Source organism: Tenrec ecaudatus, chromosome 6 (assembly GCF_050624435.1).
Source record: "Tenrec ecaudatus isolate mTenEca1 chromosome 6, mTenEca1.hap1, whole genome shotgun sequence".
Classification (NCBI taxonomy): domain Eukaryota; kingdom Metazoa; phylum Chordata; class Mammalia; order Afrosoricida; family Tenrecidae; genus Tenrec; species Tenrec ecaudatus.
The window spans coordinates 117520327-117541809 of NC_134535.1; the positions used below are offsets into that span (position 1 = coordinate 117520327).

The 21483-nt window shown below is 43.1% G+C and overlaps 2 protein-coding genes across 4 annotated transcripts in view; one reads left to right on the plus strand and one right to left on the minus strand.

The window, feature by feature from the left end:
• PLBD1 (phospholipase B domain containing 1) overlaps positions 1-7051 on the plus strand; it is a 64366-nt gene extending 57315 nt beyond the window's left edge. Inside the window, exons 9-11 of the mRNA XM_075553332.1 lie at positions 3535-3720; positions 4384-4490; positions 6863-7051. Of these exons, the coding sequence (XP_075409447.1) occupies positions 3535-3720; positions 4384-4490; positions 6863-7033 (464 nt within the window). The 3' untranslated portion in view covers positions 7034-7051. The remainder of the gene's footprint in view (positions 1-3534; positions 3721-4383; positions 4491-6862) is intronic.
• Positions 7052-10361: 3310 nt separating this feature from the next.
• The window catches only part of ATF7IP (activating transcription factor 7 interacting protein), a 127757-nt gene continuing 116635 nt past the window's right edge, over positions 10362-21483 (minus strand). For all 3 annotated transcript variants that reach the window (XM_075552032.1, XM_075552031.1, XM_075552033.1), the window contains exons 14-15: positions 17357-17469; positions 10362-14868 (exon numbers count right to left, since the gene is read on the minus strand). In XM_075552032.1, the coding sequence (XP_075408147.1) occupies positions 14449-14868; positions 17357-17469 (533 nt within the window). In that variant the 3' untranslated portion in view covers positions 10362-14448. The remainder of the gene's footprint in view (positions 14869-17356; positions 17470-21483) is intronic.

Below are 21483 nucleotides of genomic sequence, written 5' to 3' on the forward strand. Positions count from 1 at the left end.
GGTAGAAAGTCTTTGGATCCAGTGGCACTGTAGACATCTCAGTGGGGGCAGGAGTCTCTACATCAGGGTGGATCCATGTGTCTTGTCAACTGCTACGTCTCCCTGGGAGTGGTGTAGTGAGAGTCTCCTTGGAGTCTCCAAGGAAAAAGTACCGGATTTCCCAGAATTCTCAGGAGAAGGCCATGCCCACACAGAGGCCTCATTGGCTATGATCTGATTGACAAGCTAGACTCCACCCCTCCACGCTTAATCCTCAAATTGACCAATGATTATATATCTACCACAGTTGGGAAGAAAGGATGGGGTGAATTACTAGTTACACTCAGAAAAAAGGAAAAAAAGAATCGCCAGGTTTAACGTCCGGTCTGAGCCTCCTGGAAGCCTCAAGATGCTAGACTGCAATGTGCAGATGGCGACACACGTCAGCTAGTGGGTATTCAAGATCCCCGTGGCGCTAGTACCCCCTCTTTCCCTGGGGTCCTGGGAAACCCAGGCCTGGTAGCGCAGCTGCGAAGCCTTGGGCTGCTCACCTCAAGGTCGGCAGATTGAACCCACCAGCTGCTCCCTGTGAGAAAGACGATGCTTTCTACTCCTGTAAAGGTTTGCAACCTCAGAGACTCACAGGGGCAGTGCTTCTCTGCCCTGATTAGTCACTGCCGGTTGGTATTGACTCACCGGCAATGAGTTTGATATTTTGGATTTTGTTTGTATGTTTTATACACTGTCGTTGATGCTGTGGGGCTAGGCCTTGTGATGCTAACCCACCAGCAGCTCTGGGCGAGAAAGATGACGCTGTGTGCTGCTGTAAACTTTTCCAGCTCTGGGATCCCTGTTTAAACTCCCAAACCAAACTTACTGCCATTGAGTCGATTTCAATTCATAGCAGAGCGTCATAGGGTAGAATTTGCCCTGTGCGTTTCTGGGAACTGTAACTCTTTACAAAAAGTAAAGTAGTAAACCTTGTCTTTCTCCTGTAGAATGGTTGGCGGTTTTGAACTGCCGACCTCGTGGTTAGCAGCCCAACCCTTAAGCATTACACCAGCAGGACGGGAACCCTGTTTACAGTCTTGGAATTTCCACCAGGGCAGTAGGTATACTGGCTCAGAAATTGGCAAAAGAAGGACGCAGGACACAAAATCTCTGCCCTCCAGGATTTCACACTCTGATAGGACAGTGAGACATCCAGAGCAGCCCTAAAAGTAGTAGTAAGATCTGGTGTAGCAAGCCCAATGGTGCGTCTGAAGTGGGTGCCGTTGTGCATGACAGACCAGGGAAGGCACTCAGCAGCACGGACATCTGGAAGCCAGGCTTTAGAACCACACTGCGCCTGGGTTTGAATCTTTGTTTCTCAAAGTCTCAACAAAGCCATCTTCCTCCAGCTTCGTTTTTTTCATCCGTAAAAGGCCATACCCCAAACTAAACCAAATGCATGCCTCTCGTCAATTCTGACTCCATAATCCTTGCCAAGTGAAACAAATCAGTCACAAAAAGGCAGATAGTGTATTTGCCTAGAAGAGGTCAATATAGAGCCAAAAGCTTACTAGTGAGCCCTGGAAGGACAGTGGCTAAGCACTCATCTGCTAGCCAAAAAGCTCTGGGGCTTTGGACCCATCTAGAGGCTTCAAGGGAAGATGAGCTAGGGATGGGATCTAGGCTAAGGATCAGAGGCAAAGAAACCAGTAACAGCCAGGGACCAAAAGGGCAGGGAGCCATTGCTTAGGGGCCACTGAATTTCTGGAACAGAGATGGGAAATTTGGAAACAGTGATGGGGATGGTTGCCCAACACAATGAGTGTAATCAAGGTCACTGAGTTATCAACGTGAAAATTATCTTAGTGAATGTGTTGTTTTATGTGTGTGTGTGTGTATAACAAAATATATAACATAACATTCACTAGGGCAACAATTTTTGCATTGACAGCAATTTTACATTGATGTGTGGGTGTGTTACATACATACTCATATATTACTAAACTCACTGCCATTGAGTTGCTTCCAACTCATCGGACAGGGTGGAATTGCCCTGCAGGTTCTCAAGACTGCAGTTCCTTAGAGGTAATCTCACCTTTTTCCTACTGAGAGACTGGTGGTTTCAAATGACTGGCCTTGCAGTTAGCAGCCCAAGGTATAAACACTAGGCCAACACACACACACACACACACACACACACAAATTATTAGCTAAAAGTTTATTAATGCTAAACCTATCTACAATCCTATATATAAAAACCTAAAGGTTTTTTTTACTTGTTTTTTCCTAGTTCACTGGGTAGACAAATCTGACCTGCTCTGGATACAAAGGGCAGCAAAACCCGATGTTAACAGCAAAGCCTGTTAGTCAGTGGCCTTTCTTCCCTCTTAGAGCAAAACTACTTAAACACGGGCTCCCAAAATATCAGTCCTTGACTATGAGAGGATTCCGCTGGGGAGTGCAGAGCCATAGATGCACTCTAGTATTGCGTTAAATCTGAAACCCCGAAGCGTGAGAGTTGGTGGGTGTGGGAATGTAGCCCTTGGCAATTCCATGGGCTGTCATGAGAATGACGTGATCTGGGCATATTTTAAAATCCAGTGCTGGCATGCAGCAAACACTGCTACCTTGCTTCCAGCACTCATCCTTGATGACTGGCGATTTAATAAATAAACGCCAACATGATGTCTGAGTGAAGAGTTCAAAGCTGGCCCTTTGTGAGTGCTGAGAGTCAAAAGAATCGCATGCCTCTGGGGATTTTAAAGTTTTATCTCCTGTCTCCTTACACTATGGACTCCCCAGGACCCCCTGCCAACACAGCTGGGGATAAAAAGTAGGTGAGCTGCCTAAGAGCTGGTTGAATAGTTCCGAGCCTGGTTCAGGTGTTTTGATACTCAGTGCGGTTGTCCCTCTACCCCAGGTTAGCACCCAGCATCCCTCCCCGCCTATTTTAGGGCCATTGATGAAGCTACCCTCTGGCATTTCAATACCCGCATTCACTTAGCTGAGTTCCCCGGGTTACTTTGCATTATGGCTCTATACAGAATATGGTTATTTCTTGGCTTATCGATTGCTTTTCAGGTGTGGGGTCAGCAAATCACATGCTGACGTTCTCCTTCCACAGTGGCAGGATGTGGAGGTGGAACACTGGTGACAGGGGTTGCTCACTGGGCTGCCCATCACAAGTCAACAGTTCCGAACAACCAGCTGCTCCGGAAAAGAAAGAGGCGGCTTTCTACTCCCGTAGAGTTACTGTCCCAGAAACCCACAGGGGCAGTGCTACCCTGTCCTATAGCATCGCCAGGAGTCAGCAGTGACTTAATGGCAATGAGTTTCTGTATTGGCCGGCTGGTTATACTGATTCTGAATATTTAAAAAGATTGGCTTGGCTGCGAATGTTCATATTCAAAATTTTATTTTCTATACAGTATCATTATGTATTTATGTGTCTGTGGCAATTTTCAGAGTAACCATTACTTTCTTTCCTTGGTCCTCATTTCCTTTCTTATTTTCTGTCTGTCTCTCCATCATCTCCACCCCTCCTTACCTTCCAATCCAAATCAGGATACTGGCCCTCCTACAACATTCCTTTCCATGAAAAAATCTACTCCTGGAGCGGCTACCCACTGTTAGTTAAGAAGCTGGGCTTGGACTACTCTTATGAAATGGCCCCACGAGCCAAAATCTTCCGGCGCGATCAAGGGAAAGTGACTGATATGGAGTCTATGAAATATATCTTGCGATACAACAGTACGTAGCACATTTCTCAAGACTCATTCTTCAAAACTCCTTTTCTCTTCTATGGATAAAGAATCCATGTAAGTTAATTATCTCTGTACTAAAAGGAATTCTAAAAAGTTGCTGAATTGAGAATTTTATATCCAATAAGCATATTTTATACACAGTAGGATTTTGCCCTCTTTGTAAAATAGCAGGAAGAGACTACAGATTAAACATTTTTTAAAAAAAGGAAAACCAGAAATAAGCCACGTGGATGCTTCTAGATCTGCCAACACAGGTTTCCTTTCAAGGGCAAAAGCAGAAGGAAAAATCAGGAGGGGTGGGCTGCGGTATGAACACCTTTAATTTTGATCAACAGTACTGAAGTCAAATTTGTATTTATGTGTTGGGAAAATTATCTCGCTTGTATATTTATCCTCTATTATCTCTCTTTCACTCATTCTCTACCAAGCCAGGTCCTTTAGGGCAGCCTGGGTCGTGGGCGAGGGATTAGACATTGACTTTCTTAGCATATACCCCAGGAGACTGAGGTAACTGAGAGCAGGTTGGGATGAGGGGGCTTGTGAGGAATATGCTTTGCCTACCCTCTCACAGGTCTACAAAGTTTACCGTGAATGAATGTATCTCAGAGCACTCGACACTCACTCTTTTCGCCATCATCCTCTTTCTTAGAATACAAGGAGGACCCTTACAGCCGTGGTGATCCCTGTAATACCATCTGCTGCCGCCAGGACCTTAATTTAAAGAACCCAGCCCCTATCGGTTGCTATGACACAAAGGTAACATGCTACTGACTTTTCAACGTAATTCCCACCAGTACTTAGACTTACTCGAAGGCAAAGGTGCTGAGATGTTTGTGGTATAAAGCGCGGTCCTCTCAGCCCTCTCTCTAACCACAAACTGAATGCAGAATTCAGCTTTTCAGCAGATCCAGATGGCAGGTCCCAGTGACTAACTTCAAGTCCCTGATCTGCCACTTTAATAATGTTTCTCTTCCCTTATCCCTAAAATGGGAATAAGAGTACTTACTTTGTAGTGGTAATATAAAGAATAAATTGTTAATCAGTATTAAAAGTTTATGAGAGTAATTAATGTTATTTGTAAATAATCCTGATGGTCACGATGATGGTGAGATTGTTGACCCAAGTTTTACCTTGCCCAACATTCAAAGAACACATTTTTGAGATGAATATGAATTCACCTTAGACATAAATAGACTTAAGCTATCTAGTCAGATGTCTTAAGCACTAAAGGAGGAGCATTGGGTAAGTCGCTATAGTGTTGCTTACTGTAGACAAGTAGGCAGTGGGACGCTGGAGATGGCTTATACCGGCTAGGGAAAGCCAATCGGTAAAGGCCATTGCTATCATGATACTAGCCTGAAAAGGGCGTGGCGGTAGTGCTTACGGGACAGAAATCAATAGACACTGCACACTCCTCAGAGGAAAGGTGGCTAACCATTTACCCGGACAGCACCGGATCTGGATTATCCAAGGGTGTGATTAGCCATTTGGTTGGTGGAGAAAAAGAATTACTCTACATGTTTTTGCACTTCTGCCCAGGCTTATGTCCTTTCATTTCTGTTGCTAATCTTAAAATTGGAAAACAATTGTAAGAAATTGAGATAACCCTTCCGTCTTTAGCTAAGAAAAGGATACATAAGAATGTCAACCCCACGCACAAACCATTTCCCCTCAGTCTAATGCCTAAACGTGATGCTGAGAATAGTCGGAACACCAGCTCCATCTACTTTTGAGCTCTGTGACTCTCAATCTGTCGCCTCATGTGAAAGACAATGGTAGATTCGGAGGAGCTCACACACATGAAGCCTCAGTGAATGTACTTGTTTGTAAGGGTATTCGCAAACGTTCCCTGAAGTGAGAGAAAACCGGCCTCTCAATTCCCGATGATAAAGACAATTACCTGGATTGCCATGCCTGGGAGAAGGCAAGCCTAGCTGCCTTATGTCAAATTTCACGGAGAAGTTTGCTTTCCTTTGCAGACGGAAGTCTGTTATTTTTCCTTAGAAAAGGCTCACGTGGAAGCATATTGAGAAAATGGTGTGGGGGTTGACATCTGATCTGGCTTCAGTAGGGAGTAGAAGCCAACTCCACACCAACGCAAGACTGTTTGCCCCAAGGCAGAGGTCCAGCTATGTCTCCACCCTCCCTCCTCCTTTCCCCTGGTCTTCTACAGCCCAGACTTCCTGCCCAGATCATTATACCTCTCCTGCGGATGTCAATAACTCATCGCAATGATCACGCGGGACTTAGAGCCCACAGTCCTGTTCATGACTCTGGGAGCATGATCAGAGAAGCCAGCAGGTTATAAAATGGCCAGGATACAGTTCTTACGTCTGCAGTGCCTCTTCTCAGCCATGCTGGCAGGCATGTACCTCCCTGGTCCTCGGCCTCTCAGCCACACGGTCCTTTGCCTCCTTCTGTGGGCCAGGAAGCTGCCCATTCTGCCTCACAGTCTCAGTGCTGCTTCTGTGCTGTTTCGTGGTGGAGGTGCACAACCTCTCGTGCCTCTGCTACGAACACTGCTTCAGGCAGGGCTCTCGCACGTGCTGTGCTTACTTCCTGATGGCCGTGAGGTTTTTCTCTTCTGTTTCCGTTTTAAACCCTTGGTTGTATGCTCCCACCCCGTCACTAAGACTGGAGGGCTAGAAGAGACCTACCAAGTACCTTGGAAAGTACACTTTGTCTTTCCTGCCCTTTAGAATAGGGAGGGGCAAACCAGAAGTTCTAAGACATTTCCCTCCCATCTAAGGTCAAGATCTGTTTCTGCACAATTGTGAGGTGTTCTTGGGGAGCGTGGATCTCACATATCTCTGTATCTATCTATCTATCCAGGAAACTTCTACTCAAAAACTCTCCTGATTGCCTTGATTGCTAATTCTGTTGAGGCTTTCCTGTATTCGCTGCACAGCTGGGAGCATTCTCTCACTTATCCACATGACAATTCCATGTAATGAGGCTGTTAATCCCATTTTACAAACAGGGATTAATGGGCCCACAGTAATTTTAAGTTTTGGAGTTAGAATTTTGAGGCTAATATTGTGGCTCAAAGAGGAAGATTTAAAGCCATAGATTTTTCACCATTTCTTCTTCTAAGGGTGTTCTAAAATGCCTCCATCCTCTCTTTCCAGGTGGCAGATATGTCGCTGGCATCCCAGTACGGAGCCTATGCTATCAGTGGCCCCACAGTACAAGACGGCCTCCCTGTTTTTCACTGGGGCACTTTCAACAAGACTCTCCATCAGGGCATGCCGGAGGCCTACAACTTTGATTTTATCCGCATGAAACCAATATTGACATGAGGCAGGGAGAGGAGGAAAGAGAAGGCATTATTTTAGCTATGTTTTTCCCTTCAGAATTTATCTTAATAAAATATATTAAAGTAATAATTTTTTTCATTTTACACTGGCTTTGTTTATAACAGCAAATGTATTCACATCCAATGTAACAATAGGAGGCTTCAGCATATAAGATTCTGTACCACGAGAGAGCAATGGCCGAACTGCTCGTCGACTCGCCAAAAGAATGGAAACCTTTTTACACCTGGCCACGCTAGGCTAGGGCACATCTCCAGGTTCCCTTAGGAGGTGGGAACAGCAGCCGGTGTAATCAGAGATGGGATCGGTGCCATTTGCAGACGTGGCTCACAAAGAACCTGGACTCCTCCTCCGTGTTCTTTCCCCTGCTTCTTGCTAGATACGGCCATAGAAAAGGAGGGAGGTATTTTCAAAGGAACCACTAGTGAAACATCAGCTAGTGATTTTTCTGGGCGTTCATGAACATCACGAGTGTTTTTGTAGTGGACAATAAACATAGATAGCATAGGAATAAATAACAAAGCCTAAGTTAGCGTTTATCCAATACTGTAAGAAGAACCGTGCCATCGGCTGGACTGTGTAGCTCTCACGTCATTTACTACATGATACCCATGCACACAATGGAATGCTACAAAACGTTAAGCAAGAAATCAAAGAAACGCCTCCTAACATGGATGGACCCACAGGAATTATCCTAAGTTAAATTGGTCACAGGAGACAAGCATTCTAGGGGTCACTACTATTAAAGAGTCAAGGAAAGATTCTCACACTAGAAAAAACCATTCTTTGATGATGATCAGGGCAGGAGGTAAGGGAAGTTCAAGGCTAGATAGCAGTCGATTGTCAGCTTAAGTGAAGGGAAGGCAACATACAACAAAAGGGAGGCTGGCAAAGAATCATGGAGGCAGGGGGGGGGATATTGGGGGCGTTGCCAGAGTCAAAGGCAGCAGAGGCAAATCGATACTGTTTATATACATAATCCTGTAATAGTGGTGACCTACAGGCTTAGGAAGACTCAGAGAGTCTACTCATAAAGTATATATAGGGATGTAAAAACGCATATTTCTTGATATACATTATATATATATATATATATATATACATGCACCATATGACTGAGGACATTTATATTTCCATCTGCTTCATCTGTAAATGCATGAAATGTGATAGAATATACCGGGAGCAAAGCTATGAAACCTAGACAGTCATACAACTTGAGTTGCTGAACCTGGAGGATCAGAACTTCACTGTGGGGGAGGTCAGATGCTTACAGACATCCTCCCTGAAGACAGTCAGTCACCAGACTAAGGTAGCCCCCTCCTCGCTCCCTGCTGTTAAGGACAATAGACAGACCTGCAGTCATTGATTTGGTTCCTGTAGGTGGGGTTTACACCCTACTGATAATGGTTCCTGTGGAGATCCAGAGAACAGATCAAACCCTCAGTGACATCAAGCTGCCATCCTGAATCTAGGATCCGCCCATCTTGTCACATGTATACCAATCCCTCTTCTTCCTGTTGCGTGTATCCCCCCTCCCCCCCATTGCTGTATAACCTATAGTGCAACCTTTTCCTGTGACGTATGTCTTTACCTGTAATTAGTGGGCTTGCACGCACCCACAGGTATATAGGCCTGGGTTAGCAATAGAGATTGCTCTCTCGGCTCATGCCTTGACCTCTCACTGGTTTCTCCTCGCCCGTCCTCACTTGGGTTCCTGTTCCCCTTGTCCTCCTTCCATTCCCCTCTCTCCACGTGGGCCACCATGCGGGGCTGAGGTGAGCATGCTACCGTGAAATGTGTCTGACTCCATTATTTCAATATCTTCTCTCATGCTCTCGATGACTTCCATATCTATGTATCTCAACCGTACAATTGTGCTAATTAAACCCACGATTAGTGGTGGCGGGCTGGCAATTCGCCTCTTCCAACCACCTCACGAACCTCATGAAGGTCCACAAGAACCTCAATCTCCACAGCTCAGAAACCAGAACTAGATGGTGCCCAGTTACCACTATTAAATGGTTCTGGATGGAATGGGAGGAAAACAATGTGGACCCGACCACAAAATGAAGACCAGACTGACCGTCACGAGAGACTAGTGGCACCGAGACTATGGTGCTTGGTTCCCCTCTGGGTCTGGAACCTAGCGCACTCCTGTGCCACACTATCAATCAGCGCAGACCCAAAGGGCGGCGACTACCGAAGAACACAGTTCAGAGCTTTCGGAGGAGGAGGAGGGATGGAGGACAAGCAGGGAGGTCGTGAGAAGTGATGCGCTATTGAGGGGATTTTAACGGCGTTGAAACCCAAAGCGTACACAATACTGAATATAAAACTGATGATCGGTTCTACAAACCTTCACCTAGTTCACAAAAGAAGTTTTAAAAATGGAAAGGCCAGCAGCACAGGGGTACGTCACTTGTTTGTTGAACTGCGCCAAGCTGGCACTTTTCACTAGTCCAACAGCAAAGTTCAAGGCAATTCTGCGCCGGGTTCTAACTTGGCGATCGTCAAATGGAAAATCTGACTTTAAAACTCTTGGAAGGCCGAGTTTCAGTCTCGTCTTGCACCTGGCTGGACACCAGTGACACGTCTCCATTCAGCACTCGTGTTAGTACATTACAAAATGCATGTGTTTTGTGATTTGCACAAGATAACAATTTCACTTATTGATATTTAATTTATTGTTTAGATGTTTTAAGGGTTACTTCCACAATTTGGGGTATTAAATTTTTTGTCCGGGGGGCAGGGAAGAGCATTTCTAAGTGTAGTTTTGGCGCCTCAGAACCAATTATTTGGTTTTCCACTATTCCTCATGGGAAAATATGTTCAATTCTCCAACTTCTCCCTTTTTGAATTCAACTTTGGAATGAATTGTATTTGACAACCGAGTTATCACTGTATGTCCAATTAGGCAGCAATTTTGCAGTATATCCAATTGGGTGGGCAACTCTGCATAGCAACTTTTCTCTGAAAACTGAAGGCTTGTTCTGAGGGCCATGTTGTTTGAAGGAGGTTGAATCCGACGGTTCGAGGAGCGTGTTGTTGCTGTCATCAGCGAGCACGTGTGGACCTAACCTATGTACCTATGTAGATGCGGGCTGTTGCCCAGGGTCCCCAAGGCGGTGGCTCTTCTGAACCACACTTGTCTTCCAAGCGGCCTCTCTGGGTGTGTGTGTGTGGGGGGGGGGGGGGGAGGGGAGTGTCAACCACGAACCTTTCAGCAAACAGGTGATTTTAAGCGAGTATAAATTTTTCAAAAGAAAACACAAGGCTGAGAGTAATCCGAATGAATCAGAGCGTACACAGAATGTTAAAAACCCAGTAGTTTATTTCAAAGTATAAATTTCAGGCTCGCTGCACAAATCCCACTGCAGTTAACACTTATACAGACACCACTATACTGCACATTAAAAAAAACACCTTCCAAAGCTAACATCAATTGGGCGGCCTGCCCAACTGATAGTAGACATTAAGAAAGTCTTACATGACCTTATTATTTACATTTTCAGCGGCAATAAAGAAAAGTCAGGATGCAAGTTTCCTACAAAGTATTTTTACATTTAATTTTCACATGGTTGATAAAATACTTAAGCTAGGATCCCCAAAAGGCGGTTGGTTACCCAATTACCTTATTTACAAAAATTAAAATTTTAAAAGATAGCATTTAAATATAAATGATGGATACTTAGCTGACTCTACAAACAAGGAACAAAAACAATTTTTATGAGAAGACAAAATTTGTATGGTACGTCTTCTTCCTCCCCGTGGTTGGCTCAAGGGGATAAGTTTAAGAAAGCAGGTATATCTGCCACACTAATAAAACACCTTATAAAAGGATTGCTTTTTCACTTTTTGTCCAAAAAGAGGGCATAATTTGCCCAGTTAACAGTAAGGAAGGCAGAATCATACATTGACTTACATAGTTATTTATAATAATCTAATACTGGGGCATGATTTCACTGGAAATCAGAATAAAATGGGCCAATAATGGGTCAGTGACCAATTAAAATAAGAAAAAGAATCACAGGACACGGAGGCAACCCGAGGAGGGAGACGGGGGAGAACACTTCGAAAGCCTTTGCAGGACTTGTCTGTGCGAAGACCACAGTATATATAGTGAGGGGTGAGGAGATCACCGGCATTCTTTTGTTGCTCTTGCACAGTGCTGGAAAACGTACGGAAGCTATGTGCGCATCATGCAGTATTAACACTACTAGCCTTGCTGCAGAAATCACTGAGAATAATCAAAGCAAAGGAGCTAACAACAAAAAAGAAACATCTCACTGTATCCAATACAGTATGGTGCAATTCGGCCTAGGTTCTGCAGACAAGAGGGGCCCAAGGAAGAGTCTCAGCTCCTTGCTTTTGGTCCTCTTCCTGGGGATTATCTGGCAATGGTGGCAGGGAAGAATGAATAGGGAACACCTCTCTGTGAGGCAAATGGTCGCTCCAAAAAATTTAAAAAAATCCACTTTTCAAAGAGAAAAGCTCTCCTCTCCCCTTCTCTCCTAGATGCACACTGTGCTAAGTGGACAGCACACAGTATCCTGCAGTCTGTTAAAAGTGAGCACAGAGAAATAGAGGGTGCAGTTATCTCCTAAAGTTAACTGTTGAAACAGATGATTTGTTTGTATGCAGTATACAAATCCACTGGGAAGGAACACAATTTTTAAAAAGAGGCTTAAATCACACTTAAAACAGGGTGAAAATTACTCAGACAAAGTGCCAAGTAGAGAGTAACAAACCTCACCGTAGCTACCTTTAAATGCCATATATACACCCTACATTGCAGGCTGAAACAGCAGAAGTTTCCAAGATAGATCCCCAACAGGGCAATACTTACCCAAGTATTGTCAGGCTAAAAATGTAGCAAACTTGCATTCCCCAAATGGGATAATTGAGCTTTATCTGTAATACTTTGTGAAAAGGTACCATGAAATACAAAAGGGTACCATGGTGTGTGATTTGCTACTAAAAATCATCTAAGTAGCTATTTTTAGCTGTGAACCTCCATTCTCACTCCCCAAAGAAATCACAAAATCAACGACCAGCACACAAAATAAAAACCTGCTCATGATGACTCCCTTGAGTTCTGGTCTAGCACCTTTTAGTACATCAGTGAGCTGTTGCCCATAAATCACATGGCAGCTAATTTGAGGAGCCTGAAAACATTGCAATTTTCTCTTTGTACCTTCCTTCCACCATCTGGAACAAGACAATTTTAAGTATTTATTGTAGTAAAGCTATTTCCAGGTTACTATTTGAGAATTTACTATCCCCACCCCCCTTTCATAGAAAACACACAATATAGGCTAAAATAATAAAATATTTTCATCCTACTGGGCTTTCCTCACTTGATTATATAATGCTTGAAAGCTTTAAAAAAAATAATGAATATAAACACTTATCAAGGGAACTTTTTCTATACTAGTAAGCAAATGTCACATGACCATAAAATAGGTCAATACAGAATAATTTTGAACACAGGCTAATTCTGTACACAGAAATCCTGATCACATAAATCAACATTAACTAATATATGTACATAGAGATAGATGCTCATCTACATGTAGAGGATCATCAATTTCCCCATTTTGAAAATGATCATTGTCATTACATTGACAACTTTACTATCATCTTAAAATTAGTCCTGGCATGAGTAACATCTACATAGTTGGTTAGCAAACTCGAGTCATGAGAACACCAATTCTTATTATGGTCTCATTTTCTGCAAGTGAAAGGAAGGTATCAGAGAATTGACATTTTTGCTATCTGTAGGCTTTCTTTAGCATCAAACTTCACAATTAGGATGACAGTACATGACCTGTGAAAGTATATTTTCTCTGATAATTTTACAACCAGAATTCCCATTACAAAGTTGCAAACAAAACGGTACTTACAAATAATTCCCAGGAAAATCAATGACAAAGTTGAGGTCTCAAATTACAGATTAAATATGGTAAGGTGCAGATGACTTGAAAATTTCTTTTACAAACTCCATTAATTCCTTTGAAAACATTTCCAATCACAGCCTTATTCTCAAACATACCCCAGCCTTCCTGTCTTAAACAATCTACACCTAACGCTAAGCTGATACCAGTGTAGCTGGTACCCATAATGAAAATCCACGATTGAAGCTGAATTTTATTAACTCTGAAGAGAGATGGCGTTACACAGGATTTTACACATAATTGTTATAGAAAATGACCCCAAAGGAGATGGCTGAAGCTTCTATTCATGGCTGGCATAAGTAAATGACGTGGCACCATCAAAACATAACAGGTTAAAATCGATGGATCGATACGGGAATAGAGAAGAATGGTGCTCACCCTGTAGGTACTTGTTTCCTGCGCTTGGTGAATTTTACCACCTCCTTCCTTTGAAACGGCACTAAGCTTTGCTGATGAACTAAAATTATTTTCATAATCCCTAGGGGACATCATACAGCACAGATAGCAAAGTACAATTCGTTTTCTCTTGGTCCACTTTACAGAGAATGAATTTATATAGTGACCAAAAATAAAACATTTGTATTCTATAGAAGAAAATAGCACATCCATTTTAAAATTATTATTCTTTTAAGTTAAATGTAATGATAACCACAGATGTGACTATATATAAAAGCTTTGCTTTGGAGAGACAGGACACACTTGCTGAAGATGTAGGAGAAATGAAGGGTGGAGTCTGAAAGGGAAGAGCAAACAGCTATGGACAAATGGTCGTGCTTGTATTTGTAGTTAGTCTTTAAGGCACAAAATAAATTCAAAACACCAGATGAAGAGAAAGACAGGGCCACCTGTGGCTTTTACTAATACACAACCCAAGAGATTCTTGCAAAAAAAAAGGGGGGGGGGGCAAACTGTTTCCGCCTTGTGTTCAAATTAATGCTTTTAGTTACTTTAATTTAGTCATTTTTCTTTATGTATTTCTCTGGGCTTTGTTTAGATTCAATTTACATCAGTAACTATGATCCCACAGATCCCTTAGAATCAGAATCATTATCATGCGACTTACATAATTAATTAACTTTGATCTATTTAACTGAAAAAGGTAAATTTGAGAATGGAGGTGGGAGATCCCACTCCAAGAAACATGTGACTAAGGGGGAAAAACAAAACGCAAACACCCACAACTATCCCCAAGACTCTAGCCTCAAAACTAAAAAAGCAAGGTGCACATTTACATTTCAAAAGTTCGAAGCTTGAATTGTCCAGGAAAATAGATTCTTGCTTTATAGGTTGAGTTTATTTTACTTTCGGTTATAAACAAATGTAGTGTTTCGGGCACATCTGTCCAAGGAATCTTGCAGAATGTTGATTTTTACAATGGGTACCATGCACAAGATTAAAAACAAGACCAAAAAGTGGAACTTCTGAAAGAGATAAAGGCTCCAAGGCTTAACTGTTCTGGGAAGAAGAAATCACATCTGTTGACTGAGGGTCACAGAAAGGTCCAAATCGCCCATAAATGTCCTTGGCTCTTACTGCAAAGTAGTACTTGCTACCAGATACAAACTGGGTGAGAGTACAAGCCATGGGCAAAGGAAGTGCCTTTACTTCCCCGATCTTTTTCCATTGTGAGGGCACAGTGGCACTGGGTTCCTCATGATAAGCATAGAGATGGTAACTATCAACAGTGGCACAGCTTCGATCCACTTCCAGGACACTCCATGACAGTACGATGCCATTTTGACTCTGAACTCGTGCTAACTTCAAGTGTGGCTTCTGAGGCAGAGATGTGCTGGCAGCTTCTGGGGGCAGACGCTGTGGCTGTGGGGCTTCTGGTAAAGGTGCTGGGTGCACAGGGCGTGGGGGCTCCTATTAAAGAACAATCACATCAATTTAAGAGGATCACAACTCTTTCAGAACAATGAAAGCAAAAGCCACAAGTAGGGCTTTGGATGGCCTTTCTGAAAAAGTGCAACAGAGCATTAGTCACTGCCTTTATAGTGGAAGGGATATCAAAAATATTACCTTAACTGAAATTCACTATATAAAGAAATGTGTGACTATTTTTAAGTAAATTTCTAATTCGACCCGTGAATTCTGTGAAGGTCTGATGATATCTTTTTCATTTCTACTCCTGCTCAAAGTTAAGTAGCAGTGAATTTCGCATAGTAAGAACTCAAAAAGGATATGCTGAGTAAGTCCGAGGAAAGGAAATGCATTGCTGAGATTCATATGCCTAGTGGGAAAAAGTAGAAATTATTTGAGTATAGTCCCAATTGGTTTATTTTCTCTCGCAAATGATCTTTTCTACCTAAAATAACTCACCATATGTACTCATGTATAAACCGAGTTTTTCAGCACAAAAAACGTGCTGAAAAACTGGCGTTCGGCTTATACACGGGTCAGTGGTGCCCCAGCAAGGTGTAACACCTCGCGGGTGATTGCCATTCTCCGCTATTCATTCAAAGCTCCGCTGATACTGCAGGGCTTTGAATGTTTGTTTACTCACATCTAACCAATCAGCCGTCCTATGACGTGGACGGCTCCAATTCGCAGAAGCACCCATAGTGATTCACTTCCGCCAGCAGCTGAACTGGTAAGGATGTGTCTGTGGCTGCGCTCCGTCTCTCCCCTCTGGTCTCTGTGTTAATTCACATCCTGCATTTCCCACCCTAGGCTTACACTCGAGTCAATCAGTTTTTCTGGTTTCCCAGGTAATCATTAGGTGCCTCGGCTTATACTCGGGTGGGCTTATATTCGAGTATACACGGTAGTCACTAAGTAACATTAAATAAATGTGCAGCTAGCAAAACATAAAAGACTGCTGTGCTAATTCCATGAGCTTTGATTGAAGAAGGCTTAGTGACTGACAATTATTTTTAAAGTTCTGATTCTAACTCTAGTTGTAGGCTTCTGAATCAGCGCAAATACCAAGTATCTTCTTTTGTTTTCCATGTTTGCTATTCACAGGTTAACTCTTGGAAGTTTAGTGGTAGACTTTATATTATTCTCTTGACTCCTGAAGATTTGAAAAGTTGAATGTAAGAAGTTTAATGTTTAGATTAAAATATAATGTTCAAAAACCTATTTATTCCCCAGAAGATAAACAGAGTTTATTGTAAGACAATACACATGGGATTCTGTTTATGGAAGAAAGAAGAAAGGCACTGGTTGGTTGCCAAATTTGCAAAATAATATTATAAAGAAATTTGCTATATACTTTCTAAAAGTAAAAGTATAATCTAATGAAAGAAGTGATTTGCAGGTGCTAAAATAGTTATGGTGTATTTGTCACATAATAAAATATTTTGGAAGCACTGGGATCAAACAATATAATTTTTAAAAAACTGGGCTGAAACTGACATTGGATAATAGCACTACTTATGCCAACTTACGTGATTGAATGTAACCATTTAACAGCTCTGTGACATAGTATGCTTTTCAGCCCCCAAAGGGGAAAAGTAATCCTCATAGGCTTGTGAAAATTAAGTAAGATAATACATGTAATGTGTGTGTGTGTGTGTGTGTGTGTGTGTATATATATATAAATAATTAGTGAATCCAATCATGTCACTGATTTTTCCCCCCATTGTAGACGAGCAATTAAAATACTAGTTGCTACAATCATAGACTCTGGGGCTGTTATGCATTGGTTCTAATTCCACTTAATCCATTCCCATGTGTGCACTAGCTACCCGATTTATGAAAAGGTTACACAGTTATAAACCTTCCTAAAGCACACCTATGTGAGGAGCCCCTACATTATCAACAGTAACTGGCCCATGGTAGCATTCGATAAATGCTAGCAATTTTTATAATTTTTTTTAAACATATCTTCCTAGGCAAAAAATTGTCATATCTGTAAAGGTTGTTATACTTATAAATAAAAAGTTGCTATTCCTCTTGCTTATATAAAGTTAACATTTACATGGTGTATTCATAGTTATCAAATTTAAGTAAGCATTGGATTTCTCTGCAGCTCATGACAAATAACTTCCAAATAGCACTGGATCACTTAAAACAGTAAGTAGATGACAATCTAACAGAACTGATACACTGTTTTGAAGAATAAAAAGCATGAAGAAGGAAAGTTCTTTGAATTTGGCCATAAGTTAAAAGTGGTTTACTTCACTTCCTTTCCCCTAACTGTAGATCCTGCTGAACTGTACCCAACACCACACTCAAATGCAACGATCGTCAGATTCCCAGAAAGGTCATCATGTTCCTAATGGTAATATCACTTTTCTGAAACTCCTGCTGGGAAAATAGAAAGATCTAGCATTTCCCTTAGTCAAAACTACTTTAAAAAGGGAAAATGCCACCTACAGTTTTGGGCAACTTTACCCCCAACACTTACAGTATGCACTTGTGGTGGGCGGTGGTGTACTGTGAGCTGAGGTCCCGCTGATCCCAGCGTCAGGCCGTTGTTTACCACGTATGTAGTTGTTTGAGGCACTCGAACTGTGACACCTACACGAACATTAAACGATACAGTCAATCTGATCTTAATCCAAATTTGGTGGACACTGGCAAAGCAGCACTAACTTTCCAATTTGAAGTAAGAAATATTTTAATCCTACAAGTCTATATATATTCTGTCAAACGGGCATCCAAATATGGAAATTTATACATTTTCAGATATGCAAGTACTCAAAAAGATAAAAACAGATAAAACTCCAATAACTTTGAAGGGAAGGGATGTGTTGCCAAAACAAGAGAGAACATCAACAACAAGGAAAACGTGAGATTAAAAAAACAGGATATCCCATACACTGGTGAGACAAAAGTAAACAGAGTCTACCAGGACATTCTGGAACACGGGTGTATCATATGCAGATGGCTATCAGGCTAGTCTGAAACACCGTGACTCAAGGGACACACTGAGCCATCCTCATAAAGATCCGTTACCTCTGAACACAGAAAGTGTAAGGTACATTTTCTCCCTTGCCCTCCATGCCCTATATGTCAGCTGAGGCTATTCACCCCACAGAAATGTCCAATGATAATGTGAGATTTATGAAGGGTGCAGGCGGCGTTAGCATAGGGGAGGGGAGGGGAAGGGGAACTGATATCAGGAGTTCAGGAAAGAAGAAAATGGACTTCAAATGATGAGTGCAACACCTTTACGACTACGCCGCATCTAATGGCGCTGCGGGGATAAGAATATCTGTTAGGGGCTCCTGATAAAATGTTTCTTAAAAACCTGCAGGACAGCAAAGGGAAAAAAGAAAGAAATGTTCCATTTTTGCATACACCAGAACAAAAGTAGGTAATTCAATCACATCCCTACTAAATATTCAGTTCCTGGCCCACACTACAGTCCTGCCAGGTATTCTGACTGGGCTAAAGCCAGTTTCCCAGAACTGGTTCATGGCCTTGCTTATGAGGGTAGCCCCCCAAAACCTGAAACTGCACTGGGTGGAGTGGAAAGTCCCCGCTCGGCGAGCACCAAGCTACTCGCTGAGTGAGTGCACCAGTAGTGTCGCTCGGGAAGGTGCCATCAGGGCACAGTGATTTTTTTCGTAAAAGCAGTTTCACCACCCAAACCTCGTTTTGTGTGATGGATGATTTAAGAAAACAGCATGTAGCTGTAAAATTCTGCTTCCTGCTTGGGGAAAATGCTGTAGCAACTGTTGTGATGTTGGACACAGATGATAAGGACAGTGTTATGAGAAAGACTCAAGTGTACGAGTAGTTTTCTTGTTTCTAAAGAGGTCAAACAAAAGGATAAATACAAGGAAGAAAAGGGTAGTGGGGTCATAGGGCATTAATCCACCCAAGGGGAGGGTATTGTTTATATCTCCACAGGGAAAGTGGGACCAGACTTCAACCCAGTGTCGCAAGGTGTGAACGCAATATCCCGGTGTGGAGGAGGGAACCGGTGGAGAGGTCTGGGAGGCTGGCCCCAGCACCATAAATTAAGTGGATTCCTGCCCCTCCCCCGAAAAAATTTTTTTCCAAAGGACGACATTGACTCTGCAGCTCTGGGAGATGGACATATTTGATCAGAGCACACAGGAGCAGATGAAGGGGCCGGATGAGAGAGTGGAGCACAGCCTGGCCCACCAGGCCGTGATGATGATGTTCCTGAGTAGAGCAGCCAGTCCACAGAGAGAACAACATGGCTGGCCCCACTATGAGACATGATGCCCCTCAGTGACTAAGGGCGATACAGGGGACAGCACCGGAGACACAGTGTGGGAATTGCACCTGACCTGATCCCACCACACCGAGGCAAATCACTGGGGGAGTGCAGCGGAACAGCAAGGGAATGGAGTGGCAAGGTCCCCAGGGAATGCTGAAAGTGGACTTCGGGGCCAGGGCGTGGTGCCCCAACAGACTGGACTGGAAAACGCTCCTAAGGGCCAGCAAACGATCCCTGAACTAACTACAAGCTTTTCTCTTGTGAACTGTTTTATTCTGTTCTTTGTCAGTGGTTTGTTTTTGTTGTTTTGTTGTCTGGTTGTATACTGTTGCTTTGTTTTCCTCTGTCTAGTTTTCGTGCATGTTAGTGACTCCACAGGTCTGTCTGAATAGGACAGGCTGGATGAACTATCTGGAGGAAAAACAACGGGACCGACAGTTTTGGGGGGACTTGGGGTGGGGGGGTAGGGGGGGTAAGGAAGTGGTGTTAACAAACCCAGGGACAAGGGAAAAACATGGGACCCCAAATGGTAGAGAAGTGGGAGTGGCAGGCCTGCTGGGAAATGATCAAGGGTAAGGTTGCTTAGAGAAGAGGTATACTCTAGCCCAGGTGGCGATAAAGCATGGTAGTAGGGCAGGAGGAAAGTCAAGGGAGATGGAGGAAAGAGCTAGGAGTCAAAGGGCATTCATGGAGGTCTAGACAAAGACATGTACATGCAAATATATATAGGAGGATGGGGAAATAGATCTATGTGTCTATATTTATAGGTCAAGTATTAAGGTGGCGGAAGGACCTTGGGCCTCTACTCAAACACTCCCTCAATGCATGAATACCTTCTTTTATTAAATTGGAACTCTATGATGCTCACTCTCCCGACACAATGGCTGGAGCCAAAGTGGGTGAACAAGTAAATGTGGTGAAGAAAGCTGATGGTGCCCGGCTATCAAAAGAGATAGTGACTGGGGTCTTAAAGGCTTGAAGATAAACAAGCGGCCATCTAGCTCAGAAGCAACAAAGTCCACATGGAAGAACACACCAGCCTGAGTGAGCGAGTGGTCCCAAAGGGATCAGTTACCAGGCATCAAAGAACAAAAAATCATATCATTGACTGCACACCTCCATGATAGGATCGCTGAAGACAAATGGGTGCATAAGCAAATGTGGTGAAGAAAGCTGATGGTGCCCGGCTATCAAAAGAGATAGTGTCTGGGGTCTTAAAGGCTTGAAGGTGAACAAGCGGCCATCTAGCTCAGAAGCAAATAAGCCCACATGGAAGAAGCACACCGGCCAGTGCGATCACGAGGTGCCCAAGGGACCAGGTATAAGGCATCATGCAAAAAAAAAAAAAAGATATAAGTGTGTGTATGTATGTGTATATATGTGTATATGTATATATGTATGTATATATATGTATATATATCATATTAAATGAAGGGGGAAGTGCAGAGTGGAGACCCAAGGCCCAAGTGTCGACCAATGGAGATCCCCTCATAGAGGGGTTTAGGAGAGGAGATGGGTTAATTAGGGTGTGAGGTAGTATCGATGAAGAACACAGCTTTCCCCCGGATCCTGGATGCTTCCTCCCCCCAACTACCATGATCCGAATTCTACCTTGCAGGGCTGGATAGGACAGAGGCTGTACACTGGTGCATATGAGGGTTGGAGGTACAGGGAATCCAGGGTGGATGATACCTTCAGGACCAAGGGTGTGAGGGACGATGCTGGGAGAGTGGAGGGTGAGTGGGTTGGAAAGGGGGAACTGATTACAAGGATCCACATGTGACCTCTTCCCTGGGAGAGGGACAGCAGAGAAGGGGGGAAGGGAGACTCCGGATAGGGCAAGATATGACAAAACAACGATGTATAAATTACCAAGGGCATATGAGGGAGGGGGGAAGGGGGAGGGAGGACGGGGAAAAAAAAGAGGACCTGATGCAAGGGGCTTAAGTGGAGAGCAAATGCCTTGAGAATGATTGGGGCAGGGAATGTATGGATGTGCTTTATACAATTGATGTATGTATATGTATGGATTGTGGTAAGAGTTGTATGAGTCCCTAATAAAATGTAAAAGAAGAAAAAAAAAAAGAGGTCAAAAATGTCGATTGATGACAAACCTAGTTCTGGACGTCTGTCAACTTCCCTAGCAGATGAAAACATCAACTCGTATTGCATTTGGAGTTTGTTCTACCAGGTCAGGGTGTTAGTCAAGTTTTCTATTTAAAGGTTCTGAAAAGATTTTGTAACAGTGTGCAACAAAACATTTGTGGCAGACGGGGGACTGGTTTTGTCACCACAACAATGCACCTGCTCATGCAGCCATCCCAGTGCTACAGTTTTGT